The 22,638-nt window shown below is 40.6% G+C and overlaps 1 protein-coding gene across 1 annotated transcript in view; it reads left to right on the plus strand.

The window, feature by feature from the left end:
- The window catches only part of COBL (cordon-bleu WH2 repeat protein), a 169,064-nt gene extending 152,399 nt beyond the window's left edge, over window positions 1-16,665 (plus strand). Inside the window, 5 exon segments of the mRNA XM_082044127.1 lie at window positions 3,485-3,582; window positions 4,837-6,839; window positions 7,437-7,556; window positions 9,674-9,928; window positions 15,356-16,665. Coding sequence (XP_081900253.1) covers window positions 3,485-3,582; window positions 4,837-6,839; window positions 7,437-7,556; window positions 9,674-9,928; window positions 15,356-15,373 — 2,494 coding nt within the window. The 3' untranslated portion in view covers window positions 15,374-16,665.
- Window positions 16,666-22,638: the final 5,973 nt, after the last annotated feature.

A 22,638-nucleotide genomic window follows, 5' to 3' on the forward strand; every position in this document is an offset into this window, starting at 1 on the left:
AGGTTATCAAGTTCTCCCCTAAGTCAAAAAAAGTGTGTGTGAGAAAATACCACTAGTAATGTTTATCCAGAATGTAAAACATGGTATCGGAATAATTCATATTTTTATTGGATTCTGACCAAAACAGAGCTGTCAACAAAAGTGAATAGGGTTAGAAGGGAAAGATGGCTATGAAAAACATTAGAAGCCCTTTTGTTTTCCTTTCCCGAATACTGTTGTAAGAGTCATCGTAGGCATATTTGTAAATCCTGTGAGCTACTGGAAACTACCAAACTTTCACCTCACAAAATACATATCACATTTAAAATTCTTGATTCTAAGAACTTTAAGAAGATCCTTGAGATTAATGTATACCTTCTGGCTTCCTTTGTAGGTAAGTTTGGAGATGAGTTGAACAATAGCTCTTTTAGGAATCTGGAAATGCAAAAGAAAACATCTGCTTTTTCTGAAGCTCCCTCTGTAAGAGCAAATAAGAATCCTTTCATTTTCACTGCATTGTTCTCTTTCCTTCAGAAAAAAATCTGTGAATTGCATATTATTATCCCACTTGTCTAGATAAGGAGATTGAAGAAGAGATTTAGAGGCAAATTATGTAGAGTCACTGCGTAAGTGCACAGAGGATAATGAGAGAGACCTCTGCTGATTGTTGCGTCCATCAAGAAGATAATTTTGCTATAAGAGGCATTGAAAGATTCCAATTGATTGACGTGAGAAAAGATCTGGTCAGTCCAATGGACCAGACACTGCATGGTTGGAGCCCAGGAAATCCTGTTCCCATCCCAAAGACATTTTCCTAGATAACTGCCCATAAAATTTTCAAGCCAATAGTTTCCATTATTTCCTGGAGAAAGCCCAGCACAGACAACCTTAGTAGTTCAGATTTTGGGTGTATTGTAGAGCAGTCAGGCAATAGATAGAAAGGCACGATCAGGTACCAAGAAGGTGGTGAGCTGGCATGGCCTTCATGAAATTAGGTCTCATTGTCTGATAAATATGGATTTACACATTTTTCTTCCAAGGTTGTGGAAATAGCTCCTTCACGGTACCTTAGGGAAAGAGTCTCACTGTGTACCAGGAATTTGCTTCCAGCTGTGGACAGTGATCCCACAAGACCAGCTTTCTAAAGAAGAAGAGCAATATTTGCCTTCCGTGCTAGATAGACCTGTTACTTAGCTGGTGCGGCCTGAATGATTCTCCCATCAAAAATGCTCTGAGTTTCCAAACACATTGGTTTAAAATGCACTCAGAGGAGAACAAGTACTTCTTATTAATTTTGGAAAACTTTCCACTGCATAAACAACATGAAATTCAGTTGGTTCATTCTTTGTGCCAACTTCAAGTGGAGCTTTTTCTTTGCCAGACTTCTGTCCTAATCTGAATGCTGCAGTAAGCTTTTATCTTTTTTTGTTAGATTGCTCAGATGAGTGGTCTCATTGATTTGTGTATCTATGTGTGTGTTCTTCAGAGTACAGTAGGATTGCGGTCTTACAGTGCCAGTTGCCTCCCCTGGAGACTTGGTCTGATCTGTGCCACCTTTCTCTTAATCCATCAGGGGGAATCACAGAATGACAGAATGGTTGGGGTTCAAAGGGGCCTCTGGAGATCATCTAGTCCAACCCAGCTGCTAAAGCAGGTTCACCCAGAGCAGATCACACAGGGATGTGTCCAGGCAGGTTTTGAATGTCTCCAGAGAAGGAGACTCCACAGCCTCTCCGGGCAGCCTGTTCCAGTGCTCTGGCACCCTCAAAGTAAAGAAGTTTCTTCTCATATTCAAATGGAACCTTCTCAGTTTACCATGAGTCTTGCAGTGTGGGTGCTGGGCTGGAGTACTGTCAGTTCACATTGACTTCTGGGGATGTTCAGGGCCTGTCAACACTCAGGTCAATGGCAAACGCTGGAAGAAGTTTTATTCCAGTCACAGAGCGGTGTCTTTTCCTCCATATTCCAACAACCAATACAGGTTTCTGTCTTAGATTCCAGTTTAGGAAACCACTTAGGCACATACATAGCTTTGCCACCTTGAATTGTTCTCTGTTTAGGAAAAGGATGTGTACGTGAAAAACGTTTTGGAAGGCTTCTTTGCAGATGTGTGTTGCTGTTTTCATTGATCCCACATACAGGAACTCAGCTTTGTAAGTGCAAGGCATTTTAGGTGCGAGTAGGAGAGTCGGGTTCCAGGACTATTACAAAAAACATAAAAGAAGGAAAGGTGAATGCAAAAATAAATAAATAGAAAATAAAGTGAAATAAAATGCTTCAACATGTGCTTTCAGTTGGTCCTGCTAAGAGCAAGGGAAGAATGAAACAAGAAAATAGCAAAAAAGGGAGCACACTGTTAGACATCGTTTAAATCAATGTCAGGAAACACCCCTGAATTTTTATTCAGATTATCTCAAAAGACAGCAGAAAAAATGGCCTTTTTCAGGTATTGTTTGACAAACTGCCAGAAAAAAACCATCATCTATTACTCTGTCTGTCACATTAAGGGTTTGATCTTGAAAAGGGCAAATGTGTTTTTCCTGAGCAGAGTTTGTTTAGGTGTGGCTAGAATGGAAAATTATTTTTTCAATAGGCTAATCACAAGGGCAAAAGTTGGATACAGTGTCACAGACAACAGTGTCTAAAATTCAGGTGAGGAACAGGTAGCTGGAAAAAGTGAATTGCCCAATCTGAAATGCTAACCTCAATTATTTAGATAGAAAAGCTCTCCTGGCCAAGATTTTTCTTCCTAAGAAACAGGTCTGCTGTGTAACAGGTTGCCATGCATTTTGTTTTAAATTTTAGTGGTGATTTTTTGCTAGGATTTTTCTGCTTTTTCTTTTTTTTTTTTTTTTTTTTTTTAAATAAGCCAAGACAAGACTTGGCACTTATTCTGATTTCAGACTTGCTTTAGATCATTGTAAAATTCATCAAAAACCATGGCAAAACCAGGGCCCTTGATATGTTTCATTAGAAACGTCTCTCAAGGGATTATTTTCTCTTTCCTCCTTCCCTTCCTCCCCTCAGGATGCAGAGTGATTGTCTAACAGTACTTTGCTGTATGTATTTTTCATTGCCATGCGATTTTTATTTAATTAATTTGCGGATAAATTGGCACAGCGTGTACACAGGATGGCTGGTGGTCTGCTTTACAGTTATGTGGATATGCAAAACCTTTGCCTGGGCATACACTGCTTTCCTGCAGCCCAGCTGAGATGCATACTTCACAGTGAAGCTACATATTTCTTTGCAACAGGTTTTATTAACCCTATTTTTTTGATGGCCAGCGCTCTGAGTGTGCACAGGCACCACAGAGATCCTTCCTGGATGTGGACATGTCAGTGTGGTAGCTTGTGCCTCTAAGGCTGCACATTTTTTCCTGCTTTCGGGAATGAGTTTCAGAACGCCAATGGAACCAAAGGAGCTGAAATCAGAGTGTATTTCAGAGCAACAGGGCAAAGTGAAAAAAGGGGGAAACCCAGACTTTTTCTCCTCTTTCATTTAGCAGGAGAGATGAAGGAATGGCTTTGGCTAAGCATGAGGATGAGGATATTGCTGCACAACTTCAGTGGACTTTGGCTGGCCTGGATGAACATTTAGAAGGTAGGGAAGTGTGTTATCTCTGACGTACAAAAGATAGAGTCATAGACAGGAGATGCAGAGTCAAACTGGGCTCCGAGACACCTGCACATTTGTCACAAAGGTCACTGGGAGCAACTCACGGGTCTAAGAGAATGTGGTCCACCCAAAGTGGCTGCTCTCCCTTCGCTTCTGGTGCAGCTTCTCATTATGGGCTCGCACTGAATATTTCTCAAGCTGCTTATCAGATTGTCACAGTATTTCAGTGTCTGCTGCCAAAAAGAGATGAACAGCAGTTTATGGCCACATTTTATGGGCCAAATTTGGTATACTTTCGTATACTTTCTTCAGTGAAGCTAAGTCAGTTGTGAATTTAGCTCTGTGTTTAGTGAACAATGCCTTTGTTTTGTATTTTATCATAAAAAAAGTAGAGGGAAGGAGGACGTTTTTGTACCTAATACTTCCTCTGCATTAGCAGATGTATTAGTTAAAATTTGTAAAACATGCAAAGAAATGGTGAGAAGAGTTAAAATGTCATATTGTGCTCCTCCTTTTCTACAGTGATAAAAATGTTTCTCTGTTAATGGTTTGTAACCAAACGATGTTGAACACTTGTTTAAAGCTTCCCATCTTTATTTCAGTACTTCTGCAGTGGACTTTGATTATGATTTAAATTCTGCGAGTTCTCTAACACTGCAATTTCTTATTTTCTGTGTTGTAACCCTTGATTTATACCAGCAAATTTGAGAGGGGAGTTAAGCTTCTTGCACAATGAGGCTTCTAGAGTCACTGGTAATGAAGGGGGAGAAGAATGGAGAAAAAATACGAGTACTGTTTCTTTGTTTGCTTGCTCAAGAAAATCCTTCAGATGGGCTGTTATTACTAACTAGGTCTGGGAAACATAATTTGGAGTCACTCAGTGTTTCTCAGAAATGTTTCTGCTTTGGAGTCATGTGGTGAAATGTTTATCACTGAGAGAACTTAGTCAAAGATAAGGTATGAACAATAGATTAAATTCTGCTTTCAGCTGCATTTGTATGTTTCCCACTGGCTGAAGCACGAGGACTGCAGGAATATTTGGCTGGTCCTAATCAGCAACCAGACAATAAAAAGGCCCCAGATCTCTCCTTTTTTGTAATACAGGCATAAATATATTCCTGTTAGTTTTAGTTTAACTGAAATATCTGATCTGCTTAAGCTTGTCCTGCCTGTTTGTGTAATTTAAAGTCATATTGTCTAAATACTGCCTATATGTAATGTTGTATGTGTATTTTGCAGCAGTGGATAGTATAAGTAACTCCGACTCCGGGTACATCAATGAAGTGTTGAGCCCACACATCAGAAAAGTTGAGGCTGCCCAAGATGTTACCGTTTCTGTTCCAGTAACAGTCATAGACGATGCTCCAGAAGTTGGCACCTCGGTCTCAGCTGGAAATCATGAGACAGAGACAAGGGTTTCACAAAATATCTCAGCTGACTCTGTTAATACAGGAAACTTTACAAATAAAAACAACGATGCAGGTTCCTTCGATAAGGGACATACAGATGGTGGGGCTGTATGCATACCCAAGGACCTAGTTCATCAGCAGCCATCTGAAAATGAATTCAGTCACTTGCCTGTGGAACAGAGGAGAGATATGTTTGAATCTCTCACATGCTCCTTTGAAAAAAGAAGTGAGAAGAACTTACGACTGGAACCTCCCCCCAAACATGGTGTAAAGTCTGAGGAATGTAAATCTAAGCTGATTCCACCTCACTCCAAGACCACAGCTGAAATCAGTACAGCAAAAGAGAAGATAAATCCATTTAATGAATGTAATAACAGGGAAAGATCTCTGAAAAAAAGTAAATCAGAATTAGAAATCAAATGGCCACCATCAAAAAAAATTGAAGTAGAAGAAGTCCCATCAACACCCACATGGTGTCATCGTGCCCAGAATTTGGGAACAAACTATGAACCTAAAATGGGTTTGACAACCTTTAAAGTTGTTCCTCCCAAACCTGAACTAAAACATTTTGACAGAGGAGTTTCCCTCTCCACTGGTGCCATTAAGATAGATGAACTAGGCAACCTCATAGGCCCAAACACATGTGTCAGTAAGCACATACCAGGTACCTCTATTGATGAAAATGAGGAAATTCATCTTGGGAAAGTAAAGGCATTCTGGAGGTCAAGTTCTATGGAAAAGCAAAGCGATGACTCTGCTGAGCATCTTCCTAAGAAGTCAGCAGTCACCACACACTCAAAGCCCTTTGCTATAAAACAGGAACACAGACCTGTCTGTCTTGCTGCTCCAAAACCTGCAGCACCACAAACTGTTACTACCCAGGTAGCCGAAAGACAGTCTGAGAATGAAAGGACCAAACCACCTCTTCCAGTTACACAGTCTCAGGTGACAGTCTCAGTGGCCCCCACTGTTAATAAGGACAAGCCGGAGCTTCCATTTCTAAAGCCACACAGGAGAACTTCAAGTCAGTATGTTGCCTCTGCCATTGCAAGACACATCAACATGAGTAACTTCAAGTCTGACGCTATGGAGTATCATGAGAAAGATGAAAATAAGCAAGAGACCGGAGGGGTTAAAACTGAAGCAGAAGTTTCACCAAAAAGATGTATTATTGTGGCCAAATATAGCCCTGTGGAAACAGAATCAGCAGAAACAAGAGAAACACTTTCAAGGATTTTTACTTGTAGTCAAAACGCGTCCCACAGGTTTATACCTGGTGATAATTCTGGCATGGAAAACAAAGTAGTTAACATCAGGGCGTCAAATCAAGCAACTCCTGTGAGTGTCTATAAAAAGAATGCTAGTGTCCCACTTACCAAATCCTCTTCAAAGGATAACAGCCTGGAAGATCATGGTTTAAACAGCAAACAAAGTGTAGCAGAGAAAAAGATGCATCTTTTGTTGGACCAGAAATGTGAGACTTTGATCCATAGTAACACAACCTCGCCTCTCAAGTCTCCTGATCTCCAAGGAGTCCCACCCTCATTCAGCTCATCTTTGCGAGCCACTAAGTGGCCTCCCACTAACAATGTACAAGTTGGTTCCCTTAAAGCTTCATCTGAACTAAATGCAGAGTCAGAACAGGAAGAGAAACCTGATGATTTGGATACTAATGCTGTCACTGAACTGGATGTTAATGTGCAGACCAATATCTTTGGACCAAAGAAGAAATTCAAACCCATTGTCCAAAAACCAATTCCAAAAGACACATCACTGCACAGTGCCCTAATGGAAGCCATTCAAACAGCAGGGGGAAAGGAGAAACTCAGAAAGGTAAAGTGGAGCCTCTTTTTTAGCCTGTATTCACCCTGTCAGACACCACAGCTTTTATAGCAGGTACAGTTGCTGGTGAGCTGGAGTACACAAGGCATTTGAAAAATTTATAATGGCAAAATACAGACCAAGCCACTGCTTATTCTGCACATCCTGTACGTTATGCAACACCATTGCTGCTGCACTACCTAAAAGAGGCAGAGGGTGCAGAGAAACAGCAAAAAGGAGAGGCAATTTAGGGTAGCCTAAGAGCATTTTTGTGTGTTATGTAAGAGCAGGAACACACAGCATGGAGAAAACTTGTAAATACCTACACTGAAAGAAAACCGCATTTTGTATTAGTGGGTGATACTAGTTTGCCACTGACCTCATGCTCAGGGGATATGGGACTGCATCTGTAAATACAGCATTACTGTCTACACGTAGTCTCCTGTTCAGTGTAAGGGCTGTAAAAGCAGGCCTGAAAGAAGACAGACTCATTAGTGTCCACAGGTTGCATTGTGGTAGAAGTGCCAAAAGTATTTTTACAAGTGTTTCCAAACTGTCTCTAAGTAAATATTTAATAACAATGTGAGGTTTATTCTTTTCATATTCTAGGTTTCAGACAGTGCACTGAACGGCAATCACAGGAAACCCTCATATACTGAGCCAGAGAATGAGCGCTCAGCCCTACTAGCAGCAATTAGAGGCCACAGTGGCACCTCGAAGCTGAAAAAGGTGAGAAATCAAGATGATGATTGAACTTTTAAGCACGATCAGTTCCTACTGGGTGTTTTGAATAAACCCAGATATGCCACAAACTAAATGTTGTGCTGTAAAGATTGAAGTTGAGGGGGAAATAATATGACACACAAGACCAGATCTGATATATGCAGCTAGCATGGTGGGTCCGATCCTATCCTCTGCTATAAAACTTAACACTGTCAAATGGTGTGCATTTAGCTGAGAAAGAAGCACATAGAAGTCCAAGCAAATTACAGGGAGTGTACATAGAAGACATCAAATGTTCATTATTTTCACATTTCAATGGGGCTTTTTTGTACTTTAGGAGTATGCAGTTAGATTAATATATTTGCATTACCTACCATATGCATCCAGTCCCAGTTACCTGAAAACACACTAGGACTTCTTCATGCCTGCTGTTTATCTGTTAACATAAGCTGGTGCATGCAAGTTGTTATGCAAGTAATTGGTGTTGGTGGGACATCAACTTTCACCGCAGCAGGATGATTCCTTCTGTCTGAAAGATTCACTTCATCATTAAAGCACCTCTTACTCCTAATAGCCAAAAGCTGCATTGTTCTAGCCTTAGTTTTCATTCAGTTCTCTGATCCAGCCAAAGATGTGTATTTGGCAAGGGGGGTCCCATTTCCCTCATGACTCAGGCCATTAGCACAGAGCCAGATAGCTGCCATTAGATAGAATCTTTTGCCTGTGTTAGGCAATTACTTCATCCCTCAAATACCTTCCTGCCTTTGCTGCAGGTAGAGTACAGCTTCCTCTGAGCCTGAGAGCAGGACAAGCTGGGCAGCATGTCTTCACACATACTTACCTGCATTCTGCATTCATTGGGAGTAAATGTAAATTTCTGTAAAGGAGGCTCTGACAATGAAGTGGTGGTGTATTATCACAGAGACTTTTTGCAATACTTTCCTGCAGCAGAGAAGCTTTTGCTGTCGTTTAAAGGAAGTTGCCTAGAAACTGTATGCTGCTTTTTCACGCGATGTCACCTGTGCTAGTTAAAGCACCATGTTTGTATGCGTACAGGGTGAGATATAGACGTTTATCATGAAAGGTCTGTCCCTTTCACGTTATCTTGAATGTTCATGTGTTATCTGATATGACATTATTCCCATGTATTGTGTGTGCGTGTGCAGTGAAGGAATAGAATATAGGAGCTCTCTGAATGTGGATTAGTTAATGGCAGATTAATCCTTTCATTTTTCACTAGACAAGCTTTGTGCCTCAGTTTCTCTGAGAAAGGCACACTAATGCATCTGCTTGAAAACCTCCTGTTTGGCACATGATACTGAATTTCCTAATAATCACCAAATCATTTTAATTACTAAAAATTTACTGTGATTCTTACTAGTAATGTTAACAGCATAAATATTTGTTGAGACAGTTGATGGAAAAGCCAGCTAGTCTGAAAGCTTGCCCCTTCCCTCTGCATTCGTTTTAAGTGGGATGAGTTTTCAAGTTGGTAATTCGTGCAAAAATTTTAGTTTCAGAAGTTCCACAGAAACATGCTTGGAAAAGCGATCAGTTGATTTTTTTCTCAGTGCTTTCACGTAGTTCTCTGTGGTCCTGTTTATTTTATTATTATTTTTTTAGTATGGCTGGAGACTTCAGGTGGAACAGCATTTTTTTCAATGAAGCCATGTCTGAGAGCTCAGATCTAGAAGAGCCTCCCTGTCATCTGAGATTATTTCTGTGCAGCCCAGACCACAAAAAGTGACAAGATTCCTGCATGGCTACTGCAGCCCTAATATGTCTTCCTGATTCCAAAACCCTTGTGGTTGTTTCCACATGAATACCAAGTCCAACCCTATTTCTTACCTTACATGCCAAGAAGAGTTGCAGGATGCTGGAGCTCACAGTAGAAAAGATTGAGTTTCTGAGACAGAGTCCATGCCAAATCCTTGATGCTGGTAATCAGCCCAGCTGAGTGATGTGAGTGAGTAGTAACAGATGTTCAACCGCATGAGCAAATAAAAGTTCTGTGTGTTTTGCATCATTCAAGCAAAGTGAAAACAGGGTACTGAAAGTGCATCAAATGTCAAATAATTACATGCTTGATATTAATCACCTCCTTTCAATTGCATCATGAGCAGATCTCCTCATTGGCCTCTGAAGAGCTGCAGAGTTTTAGGAACGCAGAACTGTCCATGCAGAAGGCCAAAGACACTCAAGAAGAGCAGATTTGTATCCCACCAGCCCCTGGCCAGCCGCCACCACCACCACCTCCCACTCAGATGTCAGCAGCAGCTCCTAAATCTTCTGCCACGGCTACAGGTAACCCTGTGGAGGCAAGGCAAGCCCTAATGGAGGCCATTCGCTCTGGCGCTGGAGCAGCAAAGTTAAGAAAGGTAAATGTACTATAGTTTTTTTATTGTGAGTGAAACAACCTAGGCTTGCTGTGTTTTGAGAGCCATTTATGATCTGTTCTATCCACACATTTCTTTCTGCTATCAGAAGGTGCATGCACTGTTTCCTCTAACTGCATTAAAGATCAGGAGTGTGTTTCAAACCTTTGAACAGCTATTAAAGCATAATATTAAGACTAAAACATGCCTGTGCATATCTGCAAGCATACAAATAGTTAATTCGTAGGGTTTTTTTATGAGAACGTCAAGAGCATGAATAGAATTTCAGAAAGCATTTTCATGCCCTTTTCATTCTTGTGAATCTGAGATAATACTGTATGTCCTTTAGACAAGGTGAACCTAAGAAAGATCAGATGTGAGACCCTGAAGCAAATTTAGGGATAAGTATTCTCTCCTCATTTCAGTAGTGTGTCCTAGACCTTGATTCCCAACACTTAAACCTTTGTTGCACATGCTGGGAGCTGTCAGTACAACTGTGGGGTCATTTTAATGTCTGTCTGAACTTTATTAATTGGATGGTGTGTGTTTCACTTCTGCGGTCAGCTATAGGTTAGTCAGCTCCCAGATGGCTAAATGCTCAGTTCCAGGTGTGATTTTTGGAGTAAGTTCACTTATCTCTTTGATCAAAATTTGTTCTTCCAAACCTCAAGTTAGCCTGCATTTCTTGGTGAAGAGAAGTAGATCAATTGGCCTTAGTGTAGTCATCCCAATATTACCCTTCAGTATCCAAGAATAGACTTCAATCCAAGGACTTTAGGGAATGTACAAAAACAGATGTAGTTTTCCCAACACATGATTTAGCTGTTGCCAACCATAAATGTGTAAATAGGCTTTAACCTTGCTTGTCCTTTTTAAAATAATTCAAAAAATACAATCAAATTTTAACATTAAAAAAGTAGCCCAAAAAATCCTGGTTCTGGTAAAACAGAAATTCCACAGAATCATACAACTGACACAAACAAATCAGTGTTTCAGGGAACTTCACATCAGCATGCAATCAGAACTCTGAATGTGCAGTTATTTTGCATGTGAAAAATTACATCTGTGTTACGCATGGTGTTATGAGGAGTGGCTGAGGTGACTTGTGTTGTTCAGCTTGGAAAAGAGAAGGCTGAGGGGTGACCTCATTGCAGTCTGCACCTTCCTCAAGGGGCGGTAGTGGAGAGGGAAGTGCTGATCTGTCTCCTGTAACCAGCAATAGGACATGAGGCAATGAAATGAAGCTGCGTCAGGGGAAGTTCAGATGGGACGTTAGGAAAAGGTGGTTCACCGAGAGGGTGGTCAGTCACTGGAACAGGGTCTCCAGTGAATTGGTCATGGCACCAAACCTGTCAAGGGTTCAAGGAGCATCTGGACAATGCTCTTAGTCATGGGGTTTAGTTTTAGGTAGTCCCCAACCCCCCAACAGGGGTTGGACTTGATGATCCTTATGGTTCCCTTCTAATTTGCAATATTCTATGATTCTGAGACTACAAATTATGAAGAAACAGTATCAGACCTTTATTTCCCCACTTCACCAATTTACAGGAAAAAAGGGATTTGCACATTCAAGAATGCTTCATGCAGTTGTTTTCTAGACATGTCCAAATTCTTTGTTCTTTCAACTGCATTACTCTTGCAGAAGTCTCTGAGGAGATCCGTAGCTGTACTCATTAAAACAAGTCTTTATCATATCCTTGGGGATTTGTTCCAAAACAGTTGGATAGCCAGTGCAGACCATGAAATTAAGTTGGATATACTGATGTATTCTGCGATATACTGATACATTCTGCTGAATACTGTGCCTGTCTTCTTTTATTTTCAAGATGGAGTAATTTTTGATAGTTCTGACACTGAAATTATAGAAGAGTATATCTTTTATTCTATAGGTCTTTCATGAAAATAAAAGAGCAGTGTTTTGTCCAAGACAGAGTATGATTTTGTTATTACTGTGCTGTCCTTCGTGATACTGGATATGCAAGCTAGGTCTTGGATATGCCAAAGACATCCAAGATATCATGCCCTTGATCACTGATAAGAGTAAAAATGTTGCCAGATTTCTGAAAGAGTTTCTATCCAATGCATATTAATCTCTCTCCTAGCTTGCTGAGTCAAATGAGAGATGAATTCTGATCCTTCCCTGCGATTGGACAACTTGTGACAGCAAAAGTTGACTTGGTAGCAGAGAATATATGATAGCTGCACATCAGGGTTTTCTTCCTTAACAACTGAAGAACATGTCTCCACAGAACACTGAATTTTTGGTAGAGAGTGGCTGGCAAGTGATTTTGTGCCAGGCAAAATCAAACTTTTTTCTTTGTTTTGCCTTTTCTGTCAAAGATCTGTTATGTTATGATTTGGAGGTGTGAGCCATTTTTGGCTTTCCTTTCTAGAAGATTTTGGTTGCAACTGGACAGCAGAGTAGGTAGTTCAGTTCTGTAACTGTGTCTGTTTCTCTTCCATTGTCTTCCCGAAGTTTGCTGGAACAAGGGCTTCTGATACTGAAGTCATTTATTTAGCTAATATTGTAGAGAACTGGGAAGAATCTGCATTGCTTGGTTATGTGTGACTCAGTTTGTGCTTATTTATGAGGGGTTATTTGCAATGGAAGTAGGTCAACCAGGGCTGTCAGGGGAACCAAACATGAAAAGCAACCAATTGCCTAGATGAGGAGCATCCCAACAAACATTTGAGCTCTAGTAATATCTGTGAAAAAGGAACTCCTCCACTCCTCCCCTGATTACACAGCTGTTTGCTAAAGTCACGAACCTTAAGGTTAAAAGACCCACTGTGCAGGAAGGGAGGAGAGAGATTGCCGCAGGCTGACCCTGCCTTGGTGAGAGTCAGGGTCTGCACCACGCAGGCGGTAATTGGGTCACCCAAAACAAACCGGAGCAAAAATAGTTACCTGAGGGAAATGCCAAGTATAGGGAAGACAGTATGCACATAGGTCTCCTGGCTGTTCTTTAATCCATTTCTTGTAGTACTGTGCCTGCTTTGGCAAATAAATCATACTTTGTTTTGAAGAAACGGCTCCTGTTTTATTGCACACTGTTGCTGTCCACAGACTCCCACAGGAAATTTCTTGTGGGTGCCAAGCCCAGTTGGGCCTGCTCATTAAAATGGTTCATCCCCAGTGCAGCGCAGTTGAGAGACCTGCCAGAAAGTGGTCAGACTACAGATCCTACCCAAAGGGAACAGAGATGCAGACGTGTTATTGGAAAGGGATTAACTTACCAAACCAGAAAGGACCTGACAATGTGCAGGAAGTAACCTTTTTATTCAGTTTTCAAAACGGTCTGCTCAAGAACCAAAGTATAACAGCAAGTCAGAGAGATGGCGTCAAGCGAGGCCACCAACCAGGATGCTTGACCTAGTACCTTTGGTGGTTCATTGTCTTGAGAAATGAACGTGTCTCACTAGCGACGAGCCTTCTACTCAGCCCTGCAGTCTGCCTCCTGTGCAAAGGAGAATCTAGGAAATAAACAGCTGATCTGAGACCAAATTTTGGCTAATTCTGGTGAGCAAAATTCAGGAGCTATACCATTTGAACTTCTGGTGTTAAAAGTGAACTAGTGCTTTCATTAAATTGAATCAAGTAAGTTTTGTCACAATTCCACATACTTAAGATCTTTATGTTTAGTTTTTAAACTTTCTGTCTTAGCAAATGCAAACCAAGCTAGCTAGATTTCTGAAATTCTGTACATCATTGCATGTATATTTTTGTGTCTGTGTAACTTGCCTTGGGATTTACCATGATTATCTGCAGAAAAAAACGTAACTACGCATGCAAATAACCCATTAGATATCTAGCTGTAGGTATAGTTGCAGCACAAGCCCATGCAGGATTGAAAATCTTACACAACAAGAAGCAGCTATGAAAGTTGCATTAGCTTATATGCCATCCACTCGTTTTAGGTAGAGCTATACCCAGGGATATGGTAGAAATATTGCAGGGAAATGTGCCTGCACAAGGTGGGGAAGGCAAATTGTATATTTAAAGAACAGGCTTTTGCTCATGATAGAATGATTTCTTCAGACCGCTTTCTAATGGTACGTGCAAGAAAGGTTCTACAGATGTTTTCCAATATGTTTTCCAATAAAGATTGGAGCTGTACCTAGAACAGCCTTTTCTGTTTACTTGCTGGGATTTTAAAAATTAATTTGGCTCCGTCACAGTATCCACAAGCGTTTGTGCCAGTGTTCAGCATCGACATTTAGTCACATGAACTCTTGATACGTGCAGTATATCATTCAGTTGGCAATCAAAGGAGCCAGGTAAGGCAATTACTGCACCCCTTACAATGAGTCCCTGGTATAAGCTGGACTAATTTGAAGTCGGTTGCCAACAAGTAATGGATCGATCTGGATTATGGTACACTGAGTGTCTTCTAGGAAGCATGGCCTAGTTCCATACCTTTATGTCAAGCAGTGGACTATTCTTCCCATGTCATCAGAGATACATAATTGTGAATGATCATCAGTGTCTGTGGATGCAATGACAAAGATTACAGGCTCAAAGCCACAGTTGATGTTGGCATCGGTCTGCTGGAATTGGGGCAGGAGGCCCACTGAAAGGTTGGCTGAGCTTGACATGCAGGTAGTCAAATGAGCCTATAGACTGATTCTAGTTCCCATGAGCAGCGAGAGGCAGTTGTTTGCATGCTGTTACTCTATTTGAATCGAAAGATAAAATTTAATTTGAACTCTTCACCTTGTTAATAATTTGTACCGTGACCTATTTTTCTCCCTAAGAATAAAGCTTCTGCCATGGATACTAAGGCCAAAATAGAAGGATTAGACTGGATCAAATACATTATTCCTGTTTAGCTTTTGTGGTGACCTTAATGTATATCTCCCTGATAGAATCAAACTCATTAACTTTGATTTTGGAAGAGCACCCTAGCGTATGTATTTAAAATTGAGGATATGGTTAGATGACCTGAGGACTAGGAAGGAAGATGCGCATTTGTTTAAGTCTTTTCTGAATCAAAGCCTTTGGGAGTTTCCTTCATTCTATCAAGCAGCAAAGTACTCATCAATTGATTTTTTATGACCAGTGACAGCTAACCACCGATACTGAAGAGATTTTCACTGTCAGGTATTGCATACTCACAGCCAGGGTTTCTGTTTGTTCCACAAAATGAAGGTAGATCACAGAAAAATACTTCATCTATATTCAAGTATTCATGTAATTGCAACTGTAATACCTAAGGAGTGTGAAGAGTGGATTTTTTAGGGAAGGAGAACACCTTTCACTAGACCAACTGATACAGCCAGAAAAAAAGCAGATAAGCTCTAAGTAGTCTCTAGGAGCTGAAGAAGAGACCAAGCTTGAAAACAGCCCCACAGGAGAACATTTGGTTAACAATATCAACAGTTGGAGGTTTAAAAATACCTTGAATGATCATGTGCTTTTCTTTTCTCTAGGTCCCTCTGCTCGTTTGAATCATTTATAAAGAACGGGTAATTGGAAAATCTAACCCTGTATGCACCCATAATCATCATTCAAGGTCTGAAGTGGCAAAAAAACATCAAGAAGTTTAGTTTATTCTTTTGTCTACAAGCCAAAATAAGTTGTAGTTAATCTTCTGTGTGTTTCTGCATAATGGTTGTAAGGGGAAAATATGTTGCTCTGCTGTAAAGCTTCTGTGCCAAGGAATTGTGTTTTGCCTCTGAATATTTAAGGTTGCCAATAAACTATTCTTGTTGGCAGGTTAATAAGAATATAAACACTGCAGTACTGTGTTAATACTTAATTGTGTTTATGGGCAAAATTAAGAAACTTTGCTAGCTATCTGAAAAGTAATACTCATTTCAAGTTGTTAAAAATATTTAACTACTTCAAACTATTTACTTGCTTCTTATCTGATTTGGAAATGGGCTGTAAGTGATTAGGGTGAAAACCAGAATAAAGATGTGTAAAAAACTTATTACAAGAAAAACGTTACGGTACATTATGAAGGACCTAAATTGTCATATGCTGGAGTCATTGGTTTTTAAAATCATATGAACTTTATATCTCTGGTGGAGCTCTGAGAAATCAGGCAATCAATAATGAATGTGAGACAGTGTCTATTGAAAAGTTACTTATGGGATATGATGTATAGAATGCTAATGCACAGAGATATACTGACCCCTAGTAACATTCACGGCACTTTAAAAATATTGAGACACCTCAGAGGATCTCTATTTGCAGCAGACTGTGAAGGTCATAAATGAGATCCAGAGTAGTGCATAGAGGTCCGGGATTTAGAATTCATTCCCGCACTGCAGAATGAAGTGAAGCTGGTTTGTATCAGTGACCAGGACTCTTGTCGTCTTGTTCAGGTCATGCGTAAGTTGGGCCTTTCTTTCCAATCCATGTGGCTGTCGAATGTTGTGTCATGCGTATTTATAGCAGCAACTTTTTCAAATGTTAACTACTTCGGTAGTTGTTGTTGTACATATTTTGAAAATATTTCGCTCAATTGATTAACTTAAAAAGGACAAATGAAAATGCTTTTTCACATTTCCTATATTGTAATGAAATTGAAGAAGTAGTTTGTACATTTACATTTTTATAATCACAGACCAGAGTGGTGGCAGATTCTTTTTTGAGCTGAAACTTAAAATGTATAGCTATGTAATGTTGAAAGTACAAGAATATTTAGCCATCTGCATTTAATGTGACTATATATTATATATTGTAAAATATTGATGTCTGTTAGTGCCACAAATAAAAACAAAACCAAACCTGACTCGGCTTGCAAAACTCTTTTTGCTGAATGTTTTCCATTTACAGAAAGAAGTTACAAGAGATGGACTTAAACAAACAAGTATGCTGTGTTTGTTATCTCATGTCTAGTCCAAAATGTCTCAAGCCAGGAAAGGGCTCACAACTAATAATCTGGAACACAGTAGAAATCACCAAATAGAGTCAAGATGTCAGAGTTACATACATTTTGATAATAATGCAGTACTGCTAATGACCCATTTCCTCTATAGGGAAGCTAATATATTCAGAAATAAGGTGTTCTGTCACACTGTAGAGAAAATAAGATCACCTTTGTTGACTGGTTAGCTTTCTTTTGCCTTAAAAGTTTTCTCAGTATGCTTTAGATCAGAAAAAAATAGCATTAAAAAATAGCATTTTAAAAATGCAGTCTCAGGAAAGGATTCAGTCACTTATAAGCTGCGATGCTTGTAGATAGTCCCACCAGCAGCAAATACAGTTTCCTTGGTTAGGTGCTGTAAGACAGTATTCAGTGCAGGTCTCTTCCTTCTTGTTCGTCGTGTTGCCTGAAGGCACTGGGTCTGCGGCCCCTCCTTACTAACACCTCTTTAGTGTAATAAGTTTTATGGGTACATACTTTTTAATGTAAGGGATCCAGAACTGAATTTTGAGATAATAAGATCCTCCAGGCTTTGTGATGCAAAGGTTCTGGGTCTGGGTGCTGGCACTGCATAGGACTAAAGTTTATAAAAGAGTTATTCGCGGATAAACTTCTGAGTATCGAATTCCCATGGGTGAAAAACTGTAAAACTAAGAACAGCTGCAAGATGAGATGTCACCTTCACTGTGACAGCAAAAATATTACGAAAAATCCTGCTGGCTCAGTCACAGCTCAAGCTAAAAATGGAGAAGAGGGAGTTCAGCTGTCTACAGTAGGAAGCGAGACTGGGTGTTCATTCCCTTCCCTTCTCTTGTTGATGGCAGACGTGTGTGCTGTCACATTGTCATCCAGGTGCTGCTGAATTCCTGGTAGCAGCTTAATTTAACCTTAAATTAAGGTAACGTTTAATATAAACCTGTTTTTAATGAAGTCTAGTTATAGTTATGACCATCCATGTAATAACTTCCTATTAATGCTTTTTGCCGTCTCCATTTGGGAAGTAAACGTTATCAGTGTTTAGTGCACATCAGGCAAGCACTGTCAAAGCTCTTCACCCCATCATCCCCTTTTCTCCCATGCCTCAGGACTAGGGAACTGGGTTCCTACTGGATGAAAAGAATTTGGGTGATGTGCTCCAGCACAAATCAGCATTCTGTCTATGAAGCCACACTGGAGCTCGTCCTAAGTTAAAACAAAAACCCTGAAATGTGTCTGGTAAAGACATCGTGTCCTTAGCACCAAGTATTTGCATCTATACATCTGCTTCTACTGGTCCAGGCTGTTTGCTAGCACAGACACAGCCTATGTCTAGAGGTAGATGTGCTGCCCTGATGTGACCTTTCATGACTCTTGTAGGTGGACAGTCTGCAGGCTGGTTTCTTTTTTGGAGGACTGAAAGAAGGCCAGTGAGCTCTCATTTTCCCCAGCGTATCTCCCAGCCTAGATCTTCCCCATGTACTCTTACCTCAGGTCAGCCAGAGGAAGGAGTCCGAAACATGCCCTGTTCATCTGGTCCAGGTAAGATATTCAAATGAGGTAAAAAATGGCATCACCAGCTAAACTGCGTGGAGAGCTTGGGTTAGGTATCTTTATTCCTTGCACACTTACGAATCAATGTTCAGGCCTTAGAGAAATCTACTCTTATGTCTCAAATAAGATTTGTAGATCTCCCTTCTCCTTTTTTCCAAGTTCTTAGTAACTTTATTTTTTCTACTGAGCTCAGAGTGTTACTAAACCATAAAGCCAGCATTAAATCACCCTGATTAGATATTTAATTTTAAATAATATTGGCTGTCTGCATGAGCTATTTGACTTACAGGACTTCATTATAGATTCTTTTTTTCTTGTACAGACAGCCTGCTAACGCTGGTCATGCAAAGTATTGGACCAGACGACCTTTTGACGGGCACATCAATCCACACAGTTTTGAACAAGGCAGGATTCAACTTCCCCAGCTCATACAAGTGATTTGTGCAATTAATGCTACATTTACCACAGCCAAAATTGGCATTTCATCAGTGTACGGGAAAAAGGAAGGGAATGGGAGATACATTTATGAAACAATGGAAAATGCGATTCAATGCAGATAGTTTGTGATGTTTTCCCTCTCCAGAAAAGAAAGAAGCAGTTCTGTTGTTCGGTGCTGCTTAGCATTAAACAGGTGGTTTAATTTCAATGCAAAACTCTGCACAAATCCTGATTTGAGTCGGTTTGTCTGAGGTGTTCATAAATTAGTTCTTTGTTGGTGCAATATGAAAAACAGCTGTCTTCTACAACCACTAATTAGCAACTTTTACATATTTGGAGTATTTATTTGTGTGCACTCTTTCTCTACTCATCTAATCCTCTGTTGAGTTACATGTGCAATATGTGTACGAACGTGCTTTGCTGCTGAGACTTATGTTAAGATTTATGAGACTATTCCTGTTCCTACTCCATTTGTTGCTGTTGAGCACACACAATAAAATATGCTATAATCCTGCCATAACTGCCATAATGGTTGAATTTCCCCCCTTGCAGAAAATTACTTTTGCAATGGCAGAGTTCCTTTTTTAAAGACAAAACGAAAAAAAAATTAAATCCTGATTTTTCAGTAATATTCACCTGGATTGGGTGCAACATTGTTCCAATCTGCTTTCTTGTCTTTCTTCATTTTTTTTTTGTCTGAGGAGGGTGTGGAGTTTGATTCATTGCTGATGTCTTCATTTGGCTGGATAAAGTTTCCATGTAGTTGAATTCCCAGGGTTGTTCACTGAAGTTTGCTAAGATGGAAGCTCCTAAGAGCTAAAAGGTGCTCTTGTTTTTATTGTTATTGTTACTAAATACTATTTAAGTATTTGTTAAACGAATATCATTTGGTTAAGTCCTAACAGCGTGCCAGACACTGCATGAGAAAATAAAAGTCACGCTCCCTTGTGCTTGTTTACTAATTGGAGGATGTTTTTGTTCTTGTTTAAACAGTTTTCTGATTTGTTGAAATAGCAAAGACTCTAAAAAGAGAGATACAATAGAAGTACTTAGCAGGACTATTGCGTTTTTCACAGTTAAGGAGTTCAAGAACAAGCTCACTCCGATTGTCTGTTCTCTCCCATCACTCACTCCGTATATATGGGAACATGCGCCCATGAGTCTCTTTCACCGTTTCAGGAAGTCAGGAACAGTTAAAAAAGGATCTTTACCATGGGATCCTTTTCCATTTTTAGCAGTAGCTTTTTTTGTTCTGTAAAGTAGGAACTTTCAGAAAGTCGAGAACTAAGTTTTGCCACAGTCAAAATAGCTGTATGCAGTCACTGCTGGAAGCAACGTCAAATCCAGCTCCAGATAACGCTGCCTTCAGACAATTTCTTTTCCGTTTGCATTTTTTTCTTCTTTTTTTGTCTGTAGACTGATAAAAATGTACGTGCCATGTCTCTTTTCTGAGGTCATTATTGTGCTCGAAGCCCTGAAGGTTTCCCCTCTGAACAAAGCATCATGGTGTTGCAGTTGAACATCAGACTGAAAGGGGACATTATTCCTACACAAACAGCACTGTGCGGTTCACAATTCAGGAGTCGAAATAGGAAACCTTATTGAAAAAACAAGGCTGTGGAACATCATTGTCTTGTACATTGTAACCTGTGTTTACTGCAAGAGGAACAAGGCAAACACAGTGCAGATACGCATGGGTTTTCTTTGTCTTATTCGATGCATTCAACAGAGGAGGTTCTGTCCGAGGCGCTGGGATATGTCCCTGTGGTGCTTGGTACAGGGAAGCGGGTCACAACTTGAGGGTACGGGTTTGGGTGGCACCAATGATTGGCTCTTTTTTTTGCCTTGCAATAAGCCAAAATGTGGTTTGATTTAGCCAGCACTCAGGACGTCAAGCCTAGTGCTTTCTCTACAACGATGAGCAAAGGCTCCGCAGGTGAACGCCAGCTGAGCTGAAAAGCAATTTGTGATTCAGCCTTTGCACAGCTATAGTACCCGGGTCCCAGTAGCTGACAGCCCGTGCAGCTTCATCTCCTTCTTAACCCAGAGGTAATGGTGAAGGGAGAGGGAAATGGGTGCGCCTGCCCTCTGACAAAACCTAGGAGTGAGGCACATGTAACCCAAAGACCTGCAACCCTCCCCTCCGCCACAACACCCATGCAAACGATGTACAGGACATACACTGAAACTACCGATACATGAGGGGAGACCTTATCGCTGTCTACAACTACCTGAAAGGAGGGTGTAGCATGGAGGGTGTTGGTCTCTTCTCCAAAGTAGCAAGTGATAGGACAAGAGGAAATGGCCTCAAGTTGCGCCAGGGAAGGTTTAGATTGGATATTAGGAAAAAATTCTTCAGGGAAAGTGTTGTCAGGCATTGGAACAGGCTGTCCAGGGAAGTGGCGGAGTCACCATCCCTGGAGGTGTTTAAAACGTGTTTAGACGAGGTTCTCAGGGCCATGGTTTAGTGCTAGAGTTAGGTTATGGTTGGACTCAATGATCCTGAGGGTCTCTTCTAACTGAAATTATTCTATGATTCTATCTGGATTCTATGATTCTATCTGGATTTTGGATATCACCGAAGGGATCCTGAGGCTGCAAGTACCTCTGCTAATAACAGCTACACGGTTGGTTAATGTGCTCAAGACCAGACTCAGCCATCCCCAACGCAGACACTTCTCTGATAAAATCCAGCCCTCGGTCCGGCAGTCAGGCGTGGTGGTGGGTGTACCCGACACGTTCCCTCACCAGCCCACATGGAGCACAGAGCTGTGGTTTGGCTGCCTGTGCAGTGCTTGTCCCCTCATTCATTAGCCTCGCTGCTAATGTTCCAAACTTTCCAGCTCATGGAAGGAGCTGTCAGAGGCAATTTGCAGATAGCTAGTGCTGCAGAAGTGCAAAGAGTTATATTTTTATGTGTTGATGAATAATTTAGCAACAATTCTGTGTTATGTAAAATTACTGCTTTACTGCTGCTGGGGCCAGTGTTCGTACAAAGTGTTCTTCTAAGCCCAGTTATACAAGTTAAAGCTTGCTAGTTTTATCCTATGCATCTGTCATTAGAGAGAATTTTTCCAGGTTTAAACTGGAAATCAGAGCAGGTCTTTCATTCCAGGAGAGGGCTGTTCCCCTTCCTCATTCACATTTATAGTCCTGATCATCCCACTTATTTTCCAAGTAGTCAGTTTCGCACTAGGTTGCACGTATCAGTGCTGTTTTTTTCCACAGAGAAGGATGCTGTGTAATGTTTTTTGATATAAACACCATGGAAATCATCCATCCCCGTAGACCTTTGCTTTATATTAAGGAGCAAACTATGACACCATTTCCATGCAGAACAACCCCAGGTCTCATCCCCCTACCCTGTGGCTGAAGCCTGTGCACTTACATGGTCAGGGAGCACAGAATATGGACGGATTTGGACATCTCTTGTTTTGGTTTCATGTTGGAAATTGTTCCTTTGAGATTCTACCTCTTCTGTGTTCAGCGGGGGATTAAAAGATTAGGGAATGAAAACAAAGAGCAATATTATTGCCACCCAAAAGCATGCTTGTAAGGATTGAAGTGAGATTGAAAAGCTGCAGCAATTCAACACCAGGACACGTCCAGAAATGGAGAAGCTCATGGGTTTCCTTAGGACTCTGCATCTCAGCTATTGCTTCTGCCATATTCTCCAAGTATTGCCAAGAGATGCTTAGTTGAAAATGCAAATATGTTCAAGGCTGAAGGATCAAAGAGCAATTAAATTAAAAACTGCTGACAGGTCAATCTTAATAGTCATTTCCATGCTGAAATAAGTCAATAAATCTTAGCTTGCAATAAATCTTACCACATAAAGGTGGGCTTGCATAACAGGAAAATGTAGTAAAA

The sequence above is a fragment of the Streptopelia decaocto genome, assembly GCF_964273445.1.
Source record: "Streptopelia decaocto genome assembly, chromosome: 2".
NCBI classification, from domain to species: Eukaryota; Metazoa; Chordata; class Aves; order Columbiformes; family Columbidae; genus Streptopelia; species Streptopelia decaocto.